The sequence below is a fragment of the Protopterus annectens genome, chromosome 11.part0 (assembly GCF_019279795.1).
Source record: "Protopterus annectens isolate FY-2018-M chromosome 11.part0, PAN1.0, whole genome shotgun sequence".
In the NCBI taxonomy this organism is placed as follows: domain Eukaryota; kingdom Metazoa; phylum Chordata; order Ceratodontiformes; family Protopteridae; genus Protopterus; species Protopterus annectens.
This window is the reverse complement of record NC_056745.1, coordinates 757,446,777-757,472,627: the sequence shown is the minus strand read 5'-3', so window position 1 is coordinate 757,472,627 and position 25,851 is coordinate 757,446,777. Positions and strand designations below refer to the sequence as shown.

The 25,851-nt window shown below is 44.0% G+C and overlaps 1 protein-coding gene across 4 annotated transcripts in view; it reads right to left on the bottom strand.

Moving 5' to 3' along the window:
* Nucleotides 1-25,851, bottom strand: part of ERGIC2 (ERGIC and golgi 2) — a 646,362-nt gene that overhangs the window by 63,788 nt on the left and 556,723 nt on the right. For all 4 annotated transcript variants that reach the window (XM_044088198.1, XM_044088197.1, XM_044088200.1 and 1 more), the window contains one exon: nt 20,615-20,694. In XM_044088198.1, coding sequence (XP_043944133.1) covers nt 20,615-20,694 — 80 coding nt within the window. The remainder of the gene's footprint in view (nt 1-20,614; nt 20,695-25,851) is intronic.

Below are 25,851 nucleotides of genomic sequence, written 5' to 3'. Positions count from 1 at the left end.
CCAAAGGAAGGGAAACCATACCTGGTGAGGCCAGAATGCAACAAAGAGGATCACCTTGCTCCCCAGTCGACAAGCTTTCTGCAGAAACCTCGGAATGAGAAGGACTGGCTGGTAAGCATACAGAAGATCGGGAGGCCAAGCATGAACTAGAGCGTCTCTAGGGGACTCCCCCGGCAGGAAGTTCAGAGTGAAAAACCTGCTGCACTTTGCGTGGGAAGGAGATGCAAAGAGATCGCAGCAAGGGTGACCCCACTCGCTGAAGATCTGTTTTACTACTGACAGATTCAGAGACCATTTGTAAGGCATCAGAATGGTCCGACTTAGCCTGCCCACTACAATGTTGGACTGTCCCGTAATGCGAGTTGCGATGAGAAAGCGACCGGTGGAGATCGCCCATTCCCACACTCTCATGGCCTCATAACAAATGGGGTAAGATCTGGTCCCTCCCTCTTTGTTGCTATACCAGACTACTGACATGTTGTCTGATTGAATGGCAATCGTTCCCAGAGGAAGAAAGGCATGAAGCCTGCAACGCTACAAGGACCGTCCTCATCTCTAAGTCATTGATATGCAAGCTGGTTTCTATGGGGGACCACAGGCCTTGGACTGTTCTGCCCGAACAATACCCCCCCCCCACTCGAATTGGCGGCATCAGTGTTCACTGTGGTTTGGGCCAGGGCTTGAACAAAGGGTCTTCCCTACAAAATGTCCAGAGAGCTCATCCACCATATGAGGGACAACCAACACACTTGACTTAGGTGGATAGAATAGGTTAGTGGTAATTCCAGCAGGGACCACTGAACCGTGAGAGTCCACTGAAGAATCCGCATGTGTAGTCGAGCACACGGAAGAAGAGTTATGGTTTCCGCTATCGAACCTAGGGCCCTCAACACTGATTCCGCTGTCGGGAGGTGAGAACGGTAAATCAGGGAAACATGCATCCTGGGGTTTTGAACTCTCTCCGAGGTCAGGAACAGCTTGGACTGGACTGTGTCTATCCTGGCACCAGTGTTATCGATTACCTGTACAGGCTCTAGTAGAGATTTGGATGAGTGGATTGTGATGCCCAAACTCAGGGCAAGTGTCAGCAAGTAATCCCTGGTTTGGGAAAGTCGACGCCTGGTGGCAGCAGTGAGGAGCCAATCATCCAGGTATGGATAGACCTGAATCCCCTGAAGCCTCAGGTGAGCTGCTACAACCACCATCACTTTGTTAAACACCCTGGGGGCTGTGGTGAGACCAAAGGGTAGGGCTTGAAATTGATAATGATTGGCCCCTAGCCAGAAGAGGAGGAACCTCCTGGAGCTTCTGTGCGTTTTTATGTGATAGTAAGCACCCTGGAGATCTAACGACCACATTCAGTCCCTCTCTTGCAGGTACGGCATGATGGACTGTAGTGTGACCATCCGGAACTTCTCTTTGGCAACTGACATGTTCAGGGAAGAGAGGTCCAAAATGGGCCTTAAGTTCCCCGTTTTCTTTGGCACAAAAAAGAACCTGGAGAAGAAGCCCGATCCAGACTGATTTGGGGCAACGGTTTCGATGGCTCAATTTCCTAGCAGCTTGGAAATTTCCTGTGCTGTTGTCTCCCTTTGCATGCGGGGAACATCCTGGAGGTGCTTGGGACATAAGGGGTAACCCATGAAGGGGATAGAATATCCTCTGTATATGATTTGAAGCACCCAGTGGTACGTTGTTATGGACTCCCATGCTGCTGGGTGCAAGGACAATCGTCCCCTGACTGCCTCCAGAGTAGAGCAGCCGGGCAACCCCTCAGGGTTGCTGCCCGGGTCTGTCCGAGAATGGTTCTCAAGACCCGAAGTTTCACGGACCCCCTTGGCCTCTGGGCCAGCATCCATTCGGTCTCCCTCTGCCTCTAAGGGAAGAACAGCCGAGTGTCCCGGGAATATTGAGACTTCCGGAACCACATCTTCTTTTGCCCTCTCTGGTTTCGGAAAAAGGACCTTTGAGGGTTAGAGAAGCGGATCCCAACAGCAGACAGTGTCTTCCCATCCTTCTCACTCTGGACTAGTGTCTCCTTGACGGTCTTACCAAAAAGTGTCGAGCCATCATTGGCATTGCCAAAGGATGCCTTAAAGGGTTCAGTAAATTGGCACAAACTGAGTCAGGAGTTACACCTCATGGACACGCCGGACCCAGCCGCCCCAGCCACTCCTTCCATAGCATGGGAGAGGAGTCGCGTGGGCGTATTTGATACCACTTTTCAGAGTGGCCATTTTCGAGGAGAACGAAGCCTTGTCCTCCTGCGACATGGACTTGGGTGAGACTCCTCCGGCTTCTTTACTAGGTCACACTGGAGTCTAGTGACATGGGACAAGTAATTCAATGCCCTGATCGAAAAGGTAGCTGAAGCATACACCCGCTTCCCTAGGCGGTCCATCATCCGTGACTCTCAGTCAGGAGGTTGGACCTAGGAACTTTCTTGAGATAGTTCCCTCTTCGTGGCTGCTGCTATCACCATGGTGTCCACTGAAGAGCCCTTGTTCCAGGAAGTCCTGTCAATGGGGGGACTTAAAACCTTATCGGGGCACTTGGGGATCGGCTCCACGGTATCTGGTTACTTTCATTCCCACGAGGTGATCAAATCCACTAAAGGATCCACGGGAGGGGACACCCAGGAAGTAGACGGGCCCAAAGCCTCCAGGAACACAGTCTCATCAGAGGAGGGCTTGGGGGCAGACCAACCTCTCCCACTGGTGCAGAATCTCCATGATGTCTCCAAAGTGGACATCCTCGGGAGGTGATCGTGGGGGAGCCCTCCCCATCATTTAAATCTGTGTCCTCGGCTAGGGACTTGGGGGAGTCCAAGTGCCTCCTACTGCACGTATGCTTGCGAGGCACATCTCCAGTGGGGCTCTCGGGAGCGCTCGCAAGCCATCTGTTACTCTGGGGGAACCGTCTGGGGGCTCTTCGGGCATGGGCTGTCCCTCTGGTAAGACAATGGGGACCAAAGACAGAGCTGAGGGAGTCTGGGTGGAGTCTGAGGGGGTGGTCAGGGTTCTCGATCTGATGGATAGAACCCTTTCTACCACATCGAATGCGGAAGGAGAGTGGACCTCCTGGGAAGCTAATAAGGAGGCCGGTCTCCCCGGGTCCGATGCGAGAATTGGAGCCGGACCTGAAGTGGACGGAGCTCCGAGGGAGGAAACCTGGCCCGACAACATCGGAGCCAATAGAAAAGGTTCCACTCCCTCAGATCTGACACCCAGGCTCAGGCTCCAAGAGTAGCTCGGATCAGAACTGGTCGGATCCGAGATGCTCCAGGCAGCTGTTGGCGTAGAGGAAACAAGGACAGTTGGCACCGATCCCCTGACCAAGGCCACTTCGGATCTGAAAACTCCAAAGCCGAAGGTTGGATCGGGGAAGGAGAAATGGGTTGGAAAAAAGGAAGCAAGCTCCCCCCTCCAGAGGGAGGGGGGCTGGCAAGACCTCCATCTGGATCTGTGTATGGATAAAGCGCCTCATCATCTTATCCAGATCCATGTCCAATAAGGAGCGGGTTGACAGTGACAAGGCCACAGACTCCGATCTGGCAGGTCGGGGAACTGAGGCCCGGGTGACTGGACGTGCCTCCTCTGGCTTTGGGGAGATCCTCAGAGACCGGAGCCGAGGGGAGTCACGGATCCATACTAACTTGCTTGGGGAAGTGAGGTCTGGGAATTTCTTCCTCTTTTCCTTCATCTTCGACTCTCTCTCCCGTTCTGTACCTCTCCTCTGCTCCGCTACCACAGGTTTAGATGCAGAAGTTTGAGTCCCAGCCTGGGAGGGAGGGGAGGCCAGAGGACGAGAAGTGAGAGAGGCAGTCACAGCAGCTGCTGTGACTGAAGCCAAAGATGAGGAAGGAGGTTTAGTAGCAGGCAGAAGACCTTTGAGGGCCAACTTGGCCTTTCTATCTTTCAATGCTCGGGGATTGAACCCCGCACAAATGGAGCAATCCACACTAAGGTGGGCCACACCTAAGCACAACACACACACACACACACGCACAGACATACACACACACACACACGCACAGACATACACACACACACTGTGGCCATCCGCTGGGGAGAGCTTATGGCCACACTCTGTGTAGTGCTTAAAGATAAACTTTTCAGCCATTCTACACGAAAAGAAAAAAGCCTTAAAAAGACAGGCAAAAAAACTTTCTCTCTTTATGCTAACAGATGCACACTCACTCACCACACTAGACTAGAGACAACACTAAAGGGGGGAGGGGCACCACAGACAAACTACTCTATCTAAACAAACCTTCACTCGACGCCAACGTGATGGGAGGGGAGAAAGGGTACCTACACTAACCTAAATCGGCTAAAAGAAACAGAATTTTTAAAACTTACAGTAACAAATCATCCACTGCTAGCTGGAGCTCTGAAGACATGACATCTAACAAATCACGGCAAACGAGATCTGGGGATGAAAGGCAGTGGAGGTGTATTATGGGTAAGGGGAGGAGTCTGGAGCTCGGAGCTGATGCTAGTAATATTTGCTGGCTCAGATCCAATACGGATCCGTATTCCCACAGGTTGAAGACCAAATGAAGTAAACTACTTCAGATTGAGAAAAATTCTTACCTGGTCTCTCAAGCCTCCTGGTATGGGTTTCGTCAAAGTGGGTGCATACTGGGTGACTCTTAACATCCAGTACAAATTCAAGCATCTCATTAATAATCTTAACTTGTTAGTTTCCACAGATAACCAAGTCAGTCAAAATACTGGACAAGGTCAAAAAATTCTTACCAGTAGTAAGTATGGACAACCATATAAATTGTCCTTTAACAATACTCCTCCTGTCCATAAGCAAGTTCATTATTAAAATGAAAATAACTATTGGAAAAATTGGATTTCCTATACAAATTTGATTCAACACAACCTGTCATGAAATTTTTGTACAAATTATAATCTAAAAAAGTTCATCTCCATACAATCAGTGTTAAAAGAAAACACTAACGTCTGTACAATGACAGAGATGGTCACAGAACTTGAGTAACTGTTTTATTTCAAATAAAAAGAGGTCATACAAAAATCTTGAATAACATCTTAAATGGATAATATATCTGATGTCAAAAATATATATTTGTTCCCAATGGCAGAGAACAATACTGACAACAATGGGGGCACAGGCTGCCCTCATTGCCACTCCAGTCATCTGTTTAAAAATTGTTCACCCTCAAAGGTGAAAAATGGTCAGACATTTCTGTATCCATGAATAAACAAAGACTTAATGATACGCCGTTCAAATCTGGCATATCCACTAGATAAACCAATCAAGCACACTATTGTGGTGTATAAAAGTGAAAATATCTAGAAATGGCCATCTCAAACTTTGTACATTTAATTCTATTTTTCCGCTCTTCAGTCTCCATGTTTCAGGATTTGCTCTACTGGATCTGGACATTACCTTTCAAGCCTCTTATGTGGCGTGCTCTGCAGCACAATTGCCTCAGCTATTTGTTGTTTGGAGAATCAAACAAATGTATACCAACGATATCGCACCGGCCAATTACTGGAATAAAAAAATCCCTGCGTGATGTACACTCATGGGGCTCTGCAGCTGATTTGCTTAGTTGGTCAGCCACCAAGTTTCAGCTAGGAAGGGATGCAGACTGCCTTTCAGGTTATTTGTGTCTGTACAGCCATCTCCGAGGCAACTGTGGCCAGCCTGCATGTCCTTTTTTCTTATGTAACACATTACAGTAGTACTGCTTATTACCTGCAAGAACCCTTTTTCAGATGGTCTTGAAAGATACGAGTGTTTAGATTAAGGCCGCTGCTTCTTCTAAAATCACATTTCATTACTTGAGATGGATCCCAAATGTCTTGTGCCTTGAGGCCTCCTGTGTGTGCTCTACACAATAGGTCTGAAGCATCCGTGGTTAGTGTCTGATTGTGGGGGTTTGTCTGAAAATTACACCTTGGCTCTGGGCTAACCTGACTGGACTACTAGTCTAGCTTCTACAACACAAGATGGCATAGGAATCATCTGCTTTAGGGAATGACAGTTTTTTTTTAGGTATAAGTGGAGCATTCTCATACACACCATTATCAAAAAGATTAGCAGAATTATATATGCCATGGATCCTGCAGCCTTTAAGGTTCTTCTGGCAATAATCAGAGTATAAGGTGTCAAGACCTGAAAGTAATGCACTAGGTGCTGGAGTCCTAAGGAACACCACTCTTTTGGAAGGGGTGGAAATTGACTTTGGGAATCCCAGGTTTTGAAAACAATCCATGGCAAAGTGCATAGCTATCTCCACCTACAAATGGGAAAGTGCCTGGATGAAGGAGTTGTCTGGGTAGGGATAGATATGAATGTGCTTTGCTCTTTAAGAAATGGCTAGAGACAGGCATTTTGTAAACACTCTGGGTGCAGCAGTAAAATGAAAGTAAAATAAGTAAACTGACAGTGGGAGCCCCTGCCTGAAATCTAAGGAAGCATCTCTGATCCCTGTGGATTGGTACATAAAAGCAGCCATTCTTGAGGTTTCCAGTAACCACCAGAACTGACAGAATAAGAGTGGTAAGAAAACTTGCAATGTCAACATTTTGCGACTTTGACACAGCTGTTTGTTCAATAGAGCACAGTCTGAGATGATCCCCCATGGATCCTCATTTCTAGGTACTATAAGCTGTCGTAAATTAGCAGTGGTTCTGCTGCTCCTAGACACAGGAATTCTTGAGGAATTTTGAGGATTAGATGCATCTGGTCTCTTAGCACAAGCAAGATATATGACGGCTTTTAAAAACTGTCATTTGCGATTGTGAGAAATGTCAGCCATTCGAATGCAACCATTTGTCTCTTACAATACTTTCTCAATTCCTTACACACTGGATTATCATTGGGGGGTGGGCAGGGGGTTACTGACAAGGTTGATGTGGATGAATGGAAGAAGGGGAGGGGATTCTATGTAGTCATGGCTGCTGTCTTTGGGGGAAAGGAACCTCAGCTCTACCTATCCAGTCTTCCCACCACTTCATTTTGCAAAGGTCTTTTTTTCCCTTCCCCTGCACACCCTTTCCTTGCCAGTAAAATAATACAGCCCAAACTTTGATGCGCAACATTTGTCATACATTGGCTTGGCAGAGTGAAAAACTTTTGCTGACTGCTTAGTCTTCCCCTTTTCTCCGCCATTTTAAATGATTCAACATTACAGGTCCCAAAGGGCAGATTATTATACAGGAGTGGATTAAGTAGCTGCACTTTGACATTCTCTGGCAGTGCTTGAAGCCTCACCTAAGCATGCCGCCTAAGCACGGACACCATTGCTGTTACCCTGGACACTGCAACTCCAGCATAATAGCCATACTTAAAAATAATGTTTTGCCACCTGACTAATAGTCTGGGTTGGTAAAAATCAAATAATTTCACCCTCAGATTCACAGACACTTCCCAATTTTTCTCCTTCATCTAGCTAAGGAGGGCAATCTGAAACATAGTCATATGCATCTCACAGCTAATGGTTCTGAAACCCAGTGTGGTAGCTGTCTATACCTTCTTCCAGTCATTCTATCAGTGTGTGCTCCATGTCATTGAGAAGACTATATGGAATAGGAACCAATTCAGACCCCTTTTCCCAATCTGCAGACACTACCACTGGATCTGCCAAAGAGATTTTGTAAAGGAATTTATGGTAGTCCTGGACTATAACATTCATCTTGTTTTAGAGGCAGTTAATTTGCCAAGAAAGCTGTACTGGATGAATTACTACCAGCTTAGGAGTATCCCGGCCCAGCATATCAAAATACCTTTTTGGTGTGTCAGACACTTCTTTGGCTTCCCATTTAAAGCGATGTTTCATTATGCAAAAATATTCTCCAAATGAGATTTTCTCTGTGGGAGAAGTAGACATCATGATGCCATCAATGCCCATGTCATACTCTTAAGGGGACATGCATCTGAGAAACGCAGCCAATTCTTCACCCTCTCTCTTAAAGGAGTCATAATCCATTCTGGAAAGGGGCCTTCTTTCTCTTACTACAGGGTACTCCAGACACTGAAGGCTAATATGCACATAGCTGCAAGCTCTAGGCAAAATTAAAGAACCTTTGAATCAAGGAGATTCATTCCTGGGGAACAGCCTGGGTGAGACACTAACTAAGGACCACCCAGTCAACTGAAGCCCAGATAACTGCAAGGGAGCTTGGTGGGGCAGGCATCCCATGTTTGGGCTTTTGAATTCCCTGGTTTGGGTCTAGGGATGGAAGACAGAAATAGCCATGTTTCAGACATGGATGTCCTCCCTAAATAAAATTTTGTGATGACTGCTTCCCCTTCAGAAATGATGAAAAGTCATTTGGAAAAGTACAGTTTTGTACCTACCATAAATGTAGATGTTCGAAGATCCACATTGCTGCAGTCCTTACATATGGGTAGTCCGCTGTCCTCGGTCGGCCCGAATACCAAAGTATAAGGCTGACGTCGGTCAAGGCGCTTAAGACTGACATCAGGACGTCAGGGTACAAATGCGCATGACCGACGTCATATCCTCAGTCTTTTCTTGCCCCAGATGTCAGAAGGCCCTAAAAAGAAAGGCCAAAACCAAAAGACAGCAAAAACAATAAACCACCCCTGCACTAATCATATTTACAATATTTACAATATTCACAACCCAAACTACACCACCGCCTCTAACTACAGAGGGGAAGGAGGGAGGGTAAATTGGACTGCAGCAATGTGGATCTTCGAACATCTACATTTATGGTAGGTACAAAACTGTACTATGTTCTTCATCTCACATTGCTGCAGTCCTTACATATGGGTAGAATCCCAAAGCAGAGGTAAGGGAGGATGGCAAAACTATAAAGCATTAGGAGCTGCCAAAATGCCCTGTAAAATAGCAGTGGCAAAACCAGCCCTAGATTTAGAGTAAAGTGGAAGGTGGTAATGCTTAGAGAAAGTATGCACTGAACTCCAAGTAGCTGCCTCCAAAATATCTTTAGTAGCCACCCCTTAAAAAGCTGTAGAAGTGGCAGTAGCCCTAGTGGAATGAGGCCTAATCCCAACTGGAATCTCTTTACCATAATGGGAATAACAGAAAGCAATACAAAAACCAATCCACTTAGAAATAGTTTGTTTTGAAACAGGTTTGCCCTGAGAACCCAAAGCAAAAGAAACAAATAACTGCTGAGACTGCCTGAACCCTTTAGTTCTGCTCAAATAATATCGCAATTGCCTGTGTATATCCAAAGTGTGTAAAATCTTTTCCCTTTATTTTGGGGGTTTGCATAAAAGTAGGCAAATGAATAGTTTGGTTTAAAGCCACACTAGAAACCACTTTAGGCATAAAGGAAGGATTAGTACGCAAAGATACCCTATCCTTATGGAAAATTAAGAAAGGCTCAACCGCCATAAGGGCCTGTAATTCAGAAACCCTTCTCGCAGAAGTAATGGCCAACAAAAAAGCAGTCTTCCATGATAAATATTTCAACTCGGCAGTAGCTGCAGGCTCAAAAGGTTGTAGAGTGAGTTTCTCCAACACAAAATTGAGATCCCAAGCAGGAGTAGGAGCTCTACGTGGGGGTCTTATATTCTTTGCCCCTCTAAGGAATTGCTTAAACAAAGAATGAGAAAACAATGGTGGGTCACAGTCATAGTGAGCAGAAATTGCTGCAGCATGAACCTTAATAGAGGAGAAGGACAAACCTTTGTCCAGTAACTCAGTAAGGTATTGAAGAGCCACACTTAAATTAGGCTTAGAAACATCAAAGTCCTTTGCTGTACTCCAACATAAAAATCTCCTCCATTTATCTGCATACACTTTCCTTGTACTAGGCCTTCTGGCCTCCAAAATAACATTCAAAACTTGTTGTGGAAGCTGAGACCCTCCAGGGTTTAAAACAGAATATGCCAGGCTGTTAGATGTAGAGAGTGAAGTTTGACATTGAGTAAATGACTGTTCTCCTGAGACAGCAGGTGAGGAATTGAAGGTAAAGGCCAAGGAGGCTCCCTGCCAGACTTCTCAGTAATGGGTACCAGTGCTGTCGAGGCCAATCTGGAGCTATTAAAATCATGTTTGGCTTGTCCTGTCTGACCTTCAGGAGTACCTTTGGGAGGAGAGGCAGAGGTGGAAAGGCATACACATGAAGATTGCTCCAATTGAATGAGAGAGCATCCACTTTCCAGGCTGTGGGACGAAACCTTTTTGTGCAAAACTTTGGCAGCTGGTAGTTTAGTGGAGAAGCGAACAGATCTATGTCTGGAGTTCCCCATAACACTGTCAATTTCTGAAATACATGAGGATCCAATTTCCACTCGTGGGGATCCATAATTTGTCTGCTCAACACATCCGCTAAGGAGTTCTGTGCTCCTGGCAGAAACCTTGCCTGAAGATTTAGTTGTAAACTGAGAGCAGTCTCCCACAAAATCATTGCTTGTCTGCATAGAGGATAAGAATGCGTTCCCCCTTGCTTGTTGATGTACCACATGACAGTTGTGTTGTCTGTTAGAACCAACACCTGCCCTGGAAGAAGTAAATCCTTGAAAGCTATCAAAGCAAATTGGACTGCTAACATCTCCTTCAAGTTGATATGTAGATGTTGAAGTCTGGCAGGCCACGTGTCTTGTACCCATTTTCCATTTAGATGAGCTCCCCAAGCTTTGTCTGAGGCATCTGTCGTTAGAATCTGACTCGCCTCTGGCCGGATCACAGAGAGTCCCTTGTTTAGGTGACATTCCTGAGCCCACCACAAAAATTCCTTTTGAATGCAAGGTATTATCTGAATGACAGTGTCCATATCTTGGCAGTGCTGTGTCCATACATTTTGAGATACCATTGTAGCTTCCTCATATGCAGTTTGGCATTGGGAAGTACCAGAATACAAGATGCCATGAACCCCAAGGCTTGAAGGACTGTCCTTGCAGTCAGCCTGGACTGACGAGACAATTGATGGAAGTAAAGGGAAAGATTCTTTTGTTTGTCTGGGGTCAAAAAGGCCATCTGGGATGCTGTATTCAGTCTCACACCCAGAAAGCACATGTCCTGAGAGGGTACTAGACTGGACTTTATTTCGTTCACAGAATACCCCAGGCATCTTAACACTGCTATCACATACTGTAAATGATGAAGAAGTTCATCCTTTCCTTGGGCCAGAATCAGGCAATCATCCAAATAAGGATAGATTTGTATTCCTCTTAGCCTGAAGAAAGCTATCACTGGAGCCAGAACCTTCGTGAACACTCTGGGCAGTAGATAAGCCAAAGGGCAATGCAGAGAACTGATAATGAGAAGTCCCAGCCCGAAAACGCAGATACTTCCTGCAACTGAGCCTGATAGGAACATGAAGGTAAGCCTCCTTGAGATCCAGAGTCACCATCCAGTGATCTTTGCCCAGCAGAGGTAAAAGCTGTTGTAACGTCAACATTTTGAACTTGGGAATGTCCAGATATGTGTTGAGGACAGATAAATCCAAAATTGGTCTCCACGTGTTCCCTTTTTTTGGTACTAGGAACAGGCGGGAATAAAATTCTAGGCCCACTTCTGGCAGAGGGACCGGTTGTATGGCCCTTATTTGAAGTAGCAGAGAAATTTGTTTGTGAGCCTCTAGTCTTTGCTGAGGAGGAACGTCCGGCATGCCTTTGAAAGGAGGCAAGGTATGGAAATAAAACTTGTAACCTTGGTGTATGATATCCAATACCCATTTGTCTTGGGTAATCAAATTCCAATTTTCCTTGAAGAGTGCCAACCTTCCTCCCAAAGGTGCTGCCAGGCAAAAGGATCTGGCAGCTGAAAAGGTAGGTCATTGGGCCTGTTTACGAAAGGACTGGCCCCTGCCCTCACCGAAGATTGTGCAGGTGAACTCCTGTTCTAGGTCTGAAAGAGCTCTGAGCTCTGCCCCTACCACGTCTAGATCTACCCCTAGACTGAGAATCATAAGAAGGATACGTCCACCCCTTAGCAGGCCAATTCCTACTAAACTTCGGAGGCTGAACTTGCAAAAAATCATTAACAGCCTGCATAGACTTAGCCTCGTCTTCCATTTTCTTCAAGACTGACTCCACAGGTGAACCAAACAACACATCAGACTGTAAAGGAGCATCCAAAATCCTTGTCTTAACATGGTCAGATAAATTCTGATCCCTCAGCCAGGCGTGCCTGCGAAGAACTGAACCAGTGGCAGCCACCCTAGACGAGGCCTGTACAGCATCAAAACCACATTGTAAAGAATGCTTACCCACCTGTTCAGAAACATGCACCAAATCTTGTAATTCTTTACACTCAATGCCTTCCGCCAGAGCATCCACCTTAGACTTCAATTGAGAAAGAAGATAGTTTTGATATTTCAACATATGAAACTGGCAATTCAAAGCCCTCATAGCTAAGGTAGAAGATGTATAGACTTTCTTTCCCCATCTATCCAAAGCTCTGGCCTCTTTATCTGGAGGAACCGGATTTTTTACAACAGAGGCCTTGACACCCTTAGGTCCCTGACTAACAGTTTCTGGGTCCGCCCTAGGACTCTTATAAAGATATTTGTGAGCCTCAGGCACCCTGTAATACCTATCCGGTTTAACTGGAGCAGGAGGCAGAGAATCAGGATTAAGTGAAGCCTCTGCAAACACATCTTCCACAACATCCAGAACAGGGGGTATAGCCAAGGGCCTATGCTGGGGTAAAAGCAAAAATTCCCTAAGCCTTTTCCTGGAATCAGAGAAGTCCTGACCTTCCCACTTAAAATGTTCCCTCATGGAATGAAGAGTCTCTGAAAAGAAAAATCCTCTGGAGGAGAAGCAGAAGGAGTCGAATCATCTGCATCAGAATCAGAATAAGGAGAGTACTCCTGCAAGTCTTCAGCCGAAGACTCAGAAACATCCGAAGCCTGCTCAAAACTCCCCAACTCTGGCTCCACCCTAGGCCTCTTATCAGGAGGGGGCAAAGAACCTCTAATCAGAGTAATCAAATCTTCTGCCATTTTAAGCATGTGCTTCTTGGGCACAGACCCTGCTGAACTAGGAGTGACATCAACAGAAGCTAAACCTGGCCTGCCTCTGGGAGAAGCCTTGGAAACAGAAGGAGAGGGCCTAACCACCCTAGGAAGGGAGGGGAGTACAGTAACCTGAGAAGCCCCTTCAGCCTGACCTGCCTCCTGAGAGGCCACATCCTGCAATATCAAAGTCTCCCCTTGGGACTCCAGAGAAGCCTCCGGAACCACCGGTTCCACTGTCGCCTCTAAAGAACCGGCGTCCGGAACGGACGACTCATCTTGCCTGGGTTTAACTGCTTTGTCTTTGCGCTTCTTCGAAGAAGCGGGCGCCGGAGTATCCAACGGCATATTATAATTGCACCGCTTCCCGAAGACTAGCCTAGCACAATCTAACCTTCGCTTAATAGTGCGCTTATTGAACCTAGCACAAAAGCGACACCCAACAACGTCGTGCTCAGGCCCCAGACAAGGAATACACAAAGAATGATAATCCCTATGCGGTATCTGTTTCCCACAAGAAATACAGTTATTCACTTTTTCCGACATCCGGTTAAAACACTGAGGCAAGAAAAAAACAAAAAATTCCCCAACGGGGTACTTAGCCAACTTTGATTCGGTCTGAAACTCCGAACTCGAAAAATTTCAGAACGCCGAACGGCACTTGCAACGCTGCTTCTGCATCGGACCATGCGGCAAAAAAGACTGAGGATATGACGCGTCGTCATGCGCGATTTGTACCCTGGCGTCCTGATGTCAGTCTTAAGCGCCTTGACCGGCGTCAGCCTTATACTTTGGTATTGGTCTAGGGATGGAAGACAGACAGACATGGACTACCCATATGTAAGGACTGCAGCAATGTGAGATGAAGAACATCGGGCCTCTATTGGTGGGGAGTTCCACTGTTGGGTCTCTGGCTCGGTGGGACATGCCTTAACTCATAGGCATGAAAGCCACCAAAAAGACTTTGCCAGAAGCCTCGGATAACAGAGATGCATGAGCTAGGAATCTGAAAATAGTTTATCAGGATCTGCACTGTCAAGGTGAACACTAGAGGCAGGATCTTTCTATAATTTCTCCTTAAGTCACTTCATATGCTTCTGGGGAGGGGGTGGGAGGTTGGAGATGAAATCAAAGATGCTATGGTGGTACAAGTTAAGGCTTTGCAATTACTCCTCTCTAAACAGTTTTAAATGGAATGCTTTTTTCATCCTATGTGTTTTGTGAAAAGCCATGGCAAACAACTACAAGTTTTCAATGCTGTACTCGGGGTCCTAGAAAGTATACACAATAGCTGGAAAAGTCTTTATATGTAATTTGCCTACCAGAAGATCACATGCCTTCCTTCTTAGAATACTTTTGCTTAATGCATACTTGGTCAGTACGTCTCCTCCAAAGCATTCCGATCCAAGAATAAATAGCTAATACAACTGGAAAAAGGCATGCCTCAATGGTGTACTTATCTAAACTGAGTTCCGGAGCAGGCTGAAAGATGCTGGAATACAGATGCTGCACTGTGGAGCATGCAGAATGAACTGCAGTAAGGAAGCTCTAAAACAGTAAAACAAAACAGTGTAAGAAACTTCTCTGTGCGTAAGATTTTCAATAGATATATATATATATATATATATATACACACCGTATATTAATAAAATCCGACAATGGTAGTAGAAGTAGCGAACTTAAACTCGTCCTAAGTCAAAAAATATAATTTGAAATATTACACAGAATTACTAAGTATTCAAAAGTAATCCAAGTACGGTAAGCAGTCCGTTTCCAGTCGAAAATCCAGACTGTCTACCATGCTTGGATTACTTTTGAATATTTTGTAATTCTGCATAATATTTCAAATTACATTTTTTTTTTATTATTTTTTGAGTTAGGACGAGTTTAAGTTCACTACTTCTACTACCATTATCTGATCTTATTAATACACAGTGATTACCTAGATACACATAAAAACTGAAAATATTCCACACATAGAAGTTTCTTATACTGTTTTATTTTTGGACCCACTATACTGGTTTAGTGGGTTGTTTGAGACTTTGGGGATACTACGGAGATTACTTTTTTTAAGAAGATCTAAAATAGGGCGCATAGATGTCTGCCTTACACAAGATGCAACCTGACATCCCTAAGGGGCCTGGAGATGAAAGGGAGCTGAGCTCTGCAAGTCTGGTTTGTCCTTTTTCCCCACAGTACTAGGAAAATCATGAAGTACAGTTGTTTCAACACTGCTGCATGACAAACAATGAATATTGTACCTGTTGAAAAATCATGTTTAAATTTAGCACAATGGAAGTATGATGTTTGACTTCTATGCTGTATTCCTCTGCAACAGTTTATACAATCCATTTGTCTGACTCTGTGGGGTATTATGTGGGAAAAGATGGAAGAAGGATAATGAATGCCAGCTTGAAGACCTTTGCTGGTCGTTTCCATTGTTAAATGAACACATCTGCTGAGAAATACCTACTCTGCTCTCCTCAGCTTACTGCTGCCTTGGTAATCACCATACCAAAACTGGATTTATGTAACCACGACTATTCAGTATTACATACAATTCTGACTACAACAATTCTTAAGGCCTCTGTTAAAGTTTGCAGCTGTTCCTGTAACAGACAAACAGAAATACTGCATGTACCCTGGAACTCACAATCACACTCAAAATTAAAATGTTAACAGGTTTTGTCTCGAGGACAATGACACATATGTCAATGTTGCTTACTGTAACTCAGCTGCATTTTCAATAGCATGGTGTTGAACTGTTAACAGCCTGACTACTTCAGAAAGTATTACTGCTGATGTACATAGGTTGTTACTAAGCTAATGACCACCAGGGCCCTTACAAACCTAGCCACGCACTCCAAACCATTTGAGTCCATAGTATCCCGGGTGTCTACATGGGAGGCATACTAGTAGGGAGGTAACTAAGGATTTTAGGGAGGAGATGTTAGGATAATACTTTTCTTACTGACAACCTCTGTCCAAAAGGGACATGGGGTCCAGAGAAGGAGTAAAATTATGATTTCCCATCCAAATGTCAATTTTGTTTGAATAGGGTCAGGGATGAACTCTGTTTTACATGGATGGTGAGCCGATCCTTTGGGATTTACATCTGTCTCTCTGGCACATTCTGTTAATGTCACAAACAAAGTTCAGATCCCTGAATCTAGTGTTCCTGGTGATGTTTGTTTCGCACACATGCAACAGATCCATTAGGGCTAGGTCTGAGGAAGTCCTGTAAGCCAGGCAAAGATATCCTCTCAGCATCCTGCAGGAGACTGAATTCAGAGACAGAACCTTTAGGTGATCAATGTAGGGACAGGGTACACATGCCCTGAACTCTCCTGGTGAGAAACCTTTGTGGGCATTACAACTGTTGCAAGTCTCTGGTTAGATACATGTCAAAAAGAAGAGCATTGTATTCAATGGTAGGTCTGATAAAGGCCAATTACAGTAGTACTATAACTTCTTTGGACCTGGATGCTATACCCTTACTTATAAGTTGAGTGACACAGAATGACTTTTTTTTTTTTTTTTTTTACTGTCTTAGATATGTGTTGGCCAAAGGCCAGATTGCTGTCCACATACATTCCCAGATCTCTTACTACTGAGTTGACTCTTAGGGGTGTTAATTATCTTGGGTTGGCAATTTCCCAAAGGGAATTTTAATGCACTTTATTTGGTACAAAGTTTTAAGCCATGCCTTTGGCATCAGTCGTTTGTCTGCATTAATCCCTCTTTCAAGATGCTGGTGTCTTGGGAGGAATCAGTAATAGCTTCCAATTTACAGTCATCTGCAAATTTGATGAGTTAGAGGCGTTGAATGTTTCACATCCACTTCTTCGAAGTCAATGCTATTAGAAGCAGGCCAAGCACAGAGCCCAGGGTACTCTTCTGGTGACTGGTCTCTTGGTGGAGGTGGTTTCACTGATCCTGACTTCTTGGACCCTGTCTATGAGCCAGCTGGCTATCCAGTGGGTTATATAGGGATTTATACCTAGCTCACGGAAGCCTGTCAACAATGCCTGAGCGGGGTACTGTATCAAATGCCTTGGCTAGGTCAAAATACACAGTATACACGGTTTTACCCTCATCCATTGCCTTGGTGACTTTCGCAAAGAAGTCTACCAAGTTAAGTAGGCATTACTTTCACTTAAAGCCAAATTGGGTGTTGTTTGTGATGTGAGTAGGTTGCCAATGTCCTTGTTTAGCATTTCCATGATAATCTGTTCCATGGATTTACATATTACGTTTGTTATTCTGATGGGTCTGTAGTTCCGTGGGTCAGTTGATGGTCTACCTCGGTGGATGGGAATGACTGTTGCGATCCTCCATTCCCTTGAAATGTAGCCAGTTTCAAGTATGTAGTTGAGGAGTGCCTCGAGTGGTCCTGATAAGTTGTATTTTAGACTGTTCAGGATACAACTAGGAAGTTGTTGGGAGCCATGGAAGTGTTATTGTAGGCTTTAGCAAAGGTTGCCAGCATCTGATCCCTGCTAATAGCTGGGAGAGTATGCTGGACTGGATTTTGCTGGTTGAGCTGAGGGGAGTGGGGGTGATGTCTGAGCTGAATTTATCAGCAAGTAGATTTGCTAAGTTACCCTAATCACTGAAGGTGTTACTGTTTACCACAAGTTCAGCACACTGCTGTGCGTTACCTATAAAGCTCCTGACACAGCTAAAGAAGGCCTTGCAATTGTCTTTAGCCTGCAAGGCTACTCTAACCTCATAGTTGGCATTGTTGAACTTGATTAGACCTCTTAAGTTTACTGTTTAGTTGTATAAAGAGAGCACTTGTCTTTTAAGGGAGTTGCTCTTCCTTGTTTTGGCTAGGAGTCTTCTTTCATTATAGATCTCGTTTAGGAGAGCATTCCACCAGTGGGTTAGTTTCTTGTGCTTGTTTTGGGTTTACTTCTGGTAGGTGCAGCAGCCTCTATGCAACCATTCCCATGTTTGTACAGGGACTCTATGAATAATTCTGCATAAATTAGGGGGAGTCTTGAATTTTGACAAACTGTCACTTAATATGATGTAATTTGCCTTAGAATAGTGCCTGTTACTAATTTAGCTGCATTTACTGAGTTGATTTTTACTTCAAAGGAGACAGCTCTGTGATCCAACCTCACTAGTGAGGGCATGACGTGAGGGGGGAGGCAATGCTCTCCCATGATGGCTAGTACCAGATCCAGTACATTTGATCATCTGGTTGTAGCATACACTATCGGCTCCAGGTTGTTTGTGTTAAAGTCCAAGAAGCTTTGTGCCTGTGAGTTTGAGGCAGTGTATGTTTCTCAGTCTATAGAGGGGTCATTAAAGTCACCCATGAATAAGATAATAGAATGTTTGGTTGGATGGTGAGCATCTCTAGTAGGTTTGGGTAAGAGTTATGAGACTCTAGGGGCATAGATGATGACCTGCAGTTAGTCATGATATGGTGAGGGACCTTATCTATGATGACCTGCACATGGATGAGCTCCATGGTATCATCCTGTTTAACCAGTCTGGAGGTATGTTTGTTGCTAATGTAGAGCAAAGCACCTCCGCCATTGGCCTCAGTCTGTGCTGTTCTTTGTCTAAATGTGTGGAAAGCTACTCAGCCTTACATTGCTGGAGTACTTTCTACAGATTTATGCAAAGTCCTGGTCATAGCACAGATATCTACATTCGCCAGAGTGAGGAGGGTTTAGCATTGAGCAGTAACAACATTTTCGCCATGTTGGTAGTTTTGTCTTTTTAGCATAGTCTAAAAATGGCTCGGGGGGAGAGTGGATAAAGTCTTAGCCCATATCCGAAAGCCTAGATGGGACAGGTGCAGCCCATCCTTAGCAAAGCCATGTGGTCTGTTGACCATGTTCTCCAATGCTGACAGATGTTGGATCCCCCCAGAGTGACACCAGAAGCTAAGCCAGTTATTAAAATCAATAGTTTTATGCTCATACTCTGTCATTATACTTGGTTTATGTAAAATGCTGCTCACTGCAAGGCTCATACCTATCTGTGACACATATTCCAAGAGCTCCATTATGGTCTCTTTTCATACAGTTCAGTGAAGTACGTCTCGGGTCATTTACACCCACATGGACTATGACAGAATCATACTGGCACCTGTTGTGCAGAGACTTGAATGAGTCCATGATACTGCAGATCCTGGCTCGACGGTAGGCTGCCAATTTATCTGCTCCTTGTCTAACTTAGTGAGTGGGGGTATGTGTGTGTTGCAAACTGCAATCACCAATGACAAAAGTATTAGGCAAAGACTTTGCTTGCTTTATGGATTTTGTTCTTGGGGGACCACTGGGTGTACACTTACGCGAGATGTTTGGTGTTGCTTTTGATGTGTGTTTTAGTAATTACAGAGGAGCACTGTTGCCATTAGGTGGCTTTGGAGGTCTCTGAGATTTGGGAAGATTTCTTTTAAGCACTTCGGCATACAACAATCTGTGTGTGTGTGTGTGTGTGTGTGTGTGTGTGTGTGTGTGTGTGTGTGTGTGCGTACACGTGTGGGTGCGTGTGTGTGCGTGTGAGACAGGGATGTAGCATAGGTAATTCCTGACAACCTCATTTACCTGCAACATTTTTGCCTCCAAGGAAGCTGTGTGTTTACATCACTCGCATACAGTGTTATTTTCTTTAATGATTAATTGTCTTAGAACATCAGGCAACAGCTAGATTGCCTTAGTATGCCCAAATTTACCAAGGTAGCCACAGAGACATTTGGAATTGCATATACATATTGTTTGGTCCTGTAATAGGGCAGACTATTTAGGATTAGGATTGGGTTTTGCGAAAGGTATCCTACAGCAGTTTCTGGGGTTAAAGACAAGATGTTATATATTGCTATAATACGGTAGTGCTATTCCATATACAAGGCAGCTGCTCTAAGATTAATTTCATACAATGCCAAACCATTTAATATGTTTTGGACCCATTCCTAACTTTATAGGGACATTTTACTGTCTATGTGTTCGCTACTATACAGGACACTGCTAAGCTCCTCTGCTCAGTGAGCAGCTCCGCACAAACTTGCTCGATTTACAGCACAGAATAATAAATGTGAAAACTGACTTTTATGCCCTCCAGACAATAAACAAACATACTTTGAACTCCCTGGGGTGCTTCCCAACTCAGACAGACCAGGTAAGCACCTTCTTAAACAAAACAGATGGTCCTGGAATTTCTTAATGTAAAAGCACAACAAAAGCAGCTCTCAAGTGCTGATTAAACAACAAAACTACCAACAACTAAGTCCCTGGCTAATTCCCCCGAATACAAGGTGATTTGAAGGCAAACAGAACTAGAAAAGCCAACAAACAAATACATATATGTTTGGTTTAATATGTTCTATATTTGGATACATCTCATTAAACTAATATAAAAATTATATCTACTTTAAATGCACACACTGCAAAACAGCTTAAAAAGCTAAAGCATATAATGAAATTAAGTTTAGTAAACAAATGTGCTACTGAAGTAACGGAGATAGATTACTCACCAATTTACGTCTATATAATATCAAAAAATGTCAACTAAGAAACCAACAAGCTCATAAAGTGTATAAAAATTACACTTACTTTAAAGATACGCACTGAAAAGTAACTTAAAATGAAACATTAAACGAATGAAACCTTAATAAAGACACATCGCCCAAAAGTAAATGAAAGACTACTCACAGATTTAGGTTTATATGATCCAAGTTTAAATCGACAGCAAACAATGTCAAATAAGAATCCAACAAGTGCATGGAGCATTCCTAAAAACAAACAAGCAGAGAAAAGAAAATCAAGCATATAGTCAGAAGGAAGCAATCACAAAATGAGTGCTTGGAACAGAATTTTGCAAGTAGACTAGTTTCTCAAAAATTATGTTTAGGTGGATAAAGACAACCATATTCTTAGTTATTCTCAGATTGCTGTTGCTGCTTAAATATACAGTTTTTGAACTGTTCTCAGAACATGCATTAAGCAGCAGTTTTAATTACATTTTTGCCATTAATTCTGTTCTAATCATCTTTTACTATACTACTGCAGTATGTTTAAGCTGCATGTTTAGTTAACATTCCATACAAATCAATGAACACGCACATTGTTCTTACTGAAATTATGAGGACCATCACTGTGATCCACAGAACAGCTACAAAGAAACTGAAAATATGACAGCTATATTTTGTTACGACATCCTAGCTTGGAGTATACTCTTACTTCAAGATACAATGATCTTGGAACTGGTATGTAGAAGTACCAGGAAATGAGCAAAAAACCCACATCAAGGGCTGTAGCAGAAGCTGCCTTGAAAAAAATACTTTGTTTTCCAGTGAGTTTCAAGATTTACTGTATCTTGTTGGAAATCGCACCTTGTTTTTCACATTTGCAGGTGCAACAATTATGGATCTCAGACTGCTGACAGGGTGAGAGAGAATAAGAGTGACAGTCATGTACACAAGTGCCACAAAAAGCAGTTGGGTCACAGTGCTCAGAACAAATCAAAAGGGGAGAATCAGCAAAGTACAGTTGTGTACACTTACCATAAATGTAGATGTTCGAGTGTATTCACTGTTGCAGTCATTACATTTGGGTAATCTGCTGGCAGGTTGCCCTCAGTCGGCCTGAATAACAAAGTCTTGGGTCCTGCGTTGGTTGCTGTCCCTTCTTCCATGACGTCAAGGGTATAAAACATGCAGCAGACGCCATTTTCATCAGTTTTTCTTGCCCCAGGTGTCAGGTGCCCCTCAAATGGGGAGCAAAAAAAAAAAAAATTATATATATATATATATATATATATATATATATATATATATATACACACACACACACACATGTAATTTAGAACACAAAAAATATACCTCCAGATAAAAGCAAATACAACAAAAAGGCTTTGAGCATAGTAACAGAAAGAAGAGGTATAAAAATAGAAAAATAGGGGGCTTGGCGGGTGGGTAACCAGGACTGCAACAGTGAATACACTCGAACATCTACATTTATGGTAAGTGTACACGACTGTACTATGTTCTTCGTGTTTCACTGTTGCAGTCATTACATTTGGGTAGAATCCCAAAGCAATGGTTGGGAGGATGGAATTATACAGCATTAGGAGTAGCTATAAGGCCCTGCAGGACAGTAGTGGCAAAGCCTGCTTTGGATTTAGAGAAGAGAGGCAAATGGTAATGCTTGGTGAATGTATGAACTGAGCTCCAGGTAGCAGCTTCTAGAATGTCTCTGGTAGGAACCCCTCTGAGAAAGGCTGCAGAAGTAGATGCAGCCCTGGTGGAATAGGATCTGATCCCCTTGGGGACAGGTTTACCATGATGCATGTAGCAGAAACGAATACAATGGCTTATCCATTTTGAAATTGTCTGCTCTGAGATCGTCTTTCCCTCTGCCCCTGCAGCAAATGCCACCAGTAGTTGCTCAGATTTTCTTAGAGATTTTGTCCTGTTTAAGTAGAATCTGTTGTCTGTGTACATCCAATGAATGTAGAATCCGCTCCCCCTTGTTCTGTGGATTTGGGAAAAAAGTTGTCAGATGAATGGTCTAATTAAGAGCCACACTGGATACCACTTTAGGCATAAAGGATGGATTGGTCCTGAGCGCTACCCTGTCCAGGTAGAAAATAATAAAAGGCTCCACTGCCATGAGAGCCTGTAATTCTGAGATCCTTCTAGCTGAAGTGACTGCTAAAAGAAAAGCTGTCTTCCAAGAGAGAAATGTTATGTCCGCAATAGCAGATAACTCAAAAGGAGGCAGGGTGTGTTTTTCCAACACAAAATTGAGGTCCCATGCAGGAGTTGGTGCTCTCCTGGGAGGTCTTAAATTTTTGGCCCCTCTGAGATACTGCTTTAGCAGGGGATGAGAAAAGAGGGGAGGCTCTGTGTTGTAATGAGTTGAAATGGCAGAGGCGTGAATTTTTTTGGAAGAGAAAGATAGGCCCTTGTGAAGCATCTCAGTTAAATATTGCAGAATCTGAGGAATATTGGGCATTTCCGTGCTTATTCCTTGTGCCTGATTCCAGGCACAGAATCTTTTCCATTTATCAGCATAAGACTTTCTAGTGCTAGGTCTTCTAGCCTACAAAATGACATCCATCACAGGTTTGCTGAGAGATGTAACTAGCGAAATTAGTGGATTAGCCATGCTGCAAGATTCAGAGTTTGGAGCAGAGTATGTAGAATTTGAAAGTCCTGCTGAGACAGTAGATAAGGTGCCTGAGGCAGGTACCATGGAGGAAGGTGTGACATATTGCGTAGGAGCGGGTACCAGAGTTGGCGAGGCTAGTCTGGAGCAATCAGAATCATTTTTGTTTTTTCCTGTCTGACTTTTAGTAATACCATGGAGAGCAGAGGCAGAGGGGGAAAAGCATAGACTGATAAGTTTTTCCAGCTGAAAGATAGAGCATCCACTTTCCAAGCTTTTTTGTGATGGATTCTTGTGCAGAATTTGTCCAACTGACAGTTTTGGGGTGAAGCAAAAGGATCTATGTCTGGGTTCCCCCATTTGCATGTCAACATGCTGAAGATTTGCGGATCCAGTTTCCATTCGTGTGGGTCCATAAGAGTTCTGCTTAGTTAGTCTGCCAGAGAATTTTGCTTTCCTGGTAGGAATTGAGCTTGTAGATGTATTTGGAAGACAAGGCTGTGTTCCACAAGGCCATGGTTAGTCTGCAAAGGGGGTAAGAATGGGTACCCCCTGCTTATGTACCACATGACTGGTATTGTCCGTCTTTATCAGTAGTAGTTGTCCTGGATGAAGCAAGTCCTTGAAAGCTGTCAGACCATTCTGTACAGCTAGCATCTCTTTCTGGTTGATATGCAGGTGCATATGATTTGGGCTCCATTCGCCCTGAATGCATCTCCCTGCCAGATGCGTCCCCCAAGCATAGTCTGATGCGTCTGTAGTCAGGGTTTGGGTGGCAGGGGCTGGAATGAATGACAGTACTTTGTTTTGGTGACAAGGGTCTATCCACCATAGGAACTCTTGCTGCATCATGGTTTCCAGGCTGTGACAATGTTGACTCCATAAGCTTTTTAGGTACCACTGAAGTTTCCTCATATGCAGTCTTGCATATGGAATTAGAAGAATGCAGGAAGCCATGAACCCCAAGGCCTGCAGATTTTGTCTTGCAGATAACTGGTTTTGTGGCCACTTGTTTGAAGTAAGTCATAAATTGGATTTGTTTGTCTGGCGTGAGGTAAGCCATCTGGGCAGTTGTACTCAAGCTTGCACCCAGGAATGTTATTTTGTTTAGAGGGTACCAGTTGTGATTTCTTTTCGTTTACGGTGTACCCTAGGCAAGTTAGAAGCCCTTTTACAAACACTAGAAGCTGTAGAAGAGTGTCCTTGGTTTCTGCCTGAATTAGACAATCGTCCATATAAGGATAAATTTGAATGTTTCTTTGTCTGCAAAATGCAATTACTGGTGCCAGGCACTTTGTGAAGACCCTGGGCGCAGTAGATAAGCCAAAGGGCACTGCAGAGAACTAGTAATGCAAATAGCCTGCTTTGAAGCAGAGGTATCGTCTGCAAGATTCCCTGATTGGGATATGCAGGTAAGCCTCTTTTAAGTCTAGAGTTACCAACTAGGCATCCTTGCCTAGCATAGGCAGTAACTGTTGTAGAGTCAGCATCTTGAATTCTGGAATGTCCAGGAAAGTATTTAGAATGGATAAGTACAGAATTGGACGCCATGATTTGTCTTTTCTGGGTACCAGGAAAAGTCTTGAATAAAAACCTTGTTCTTTCTCCTTTTCTGGTACTGGTTGAATAGCTCCCATTATCCATGAGGGACATAACTTGTTTCTGGGCCTCTGCCCACTGATTTGGAGGCAGATCCGGCCATCTGTTTGGAATTGGCAACATGTGGAAATGAAATCTGTATCCCTGGGATACTATATTTAAAACCCACTTGTCCTGGGTAATTAGATGCCAATTTTGTGCATGAAGTGCTAGTTTTCCCCCCCAAAGGGGCTGCCAAAAGATACGTGCTTGGAAATGGCAGAGGAAAGTCATTGAGACTGTTTACCTGGGGGGGGGGGTGCCTTGCTACTTCCAGATTTGGAGGTGGAGGCACCCCATTGTTTTGTTCTGTAAGTTCCTTGTGACTGAAACCTGGAGCCTTTGGAGTGTCTGGGTTTGACATGAGTAGCTCTGGTGGGTACTTTAAAGGACCAATTCTTAGTAGGCCAGTGCCTACTGAACCTGGGTGGCTGCACTTGTAAGAAATCTTTAACAGTGTGCATAGATTTAGCTTTGTCTTCCATCTTCTTCAAAACAACTTCTGCCTTATTACCAAATAGACTGTCCTGTTGTAAAGGAGCATCCAACAATTTTGCTTTAACATGATCAGGCAGATTTTGCTCCTTGAGCCAAGCATGCCTTCTTATCACAGATCCAGTTACAGCGGCCCTGCAAGAGGCCTCCAAGTAATCAAAACCACATTGCAAAGTATGCTTTCCAACTTGTTCAGCTGAATGCAATAAATCATTTAACTCTTTATGTTCCACACAGTCAGAAATCAACATCATTTTCTGTTTAAGTAAGCCCATGACATGCTGCTGACATTTAAGCATAAGAAATTGACAGTTTAAAGCCCTGATTGCCAGGGTTGCAGACTTGTAAACCTTTTTACCCCATCTATCCAGCGCCCAGGAGTCTCTATCAGAAGGGATAGGATTTTTAGCAGCAGAAGCCTTAACACCCTTGGGACCCTGAGAAATAGTTTCAGGGTTAGCAATAGGGTTTTTAAAAAGAAATTTGTGGGAGTCAGGAACCCTGTAATATCTGTCTGGCTTACTATGAGCCGGAGGCAGGGAATCTGGAGCCATGCTGGATTCTGAGAAAACATCATCAACAATGTCTAAAACAGGAGGTATAGCCAAAGGTCTATGCTGAGGAAGAAGAAGGAAATCCCTAAGCCT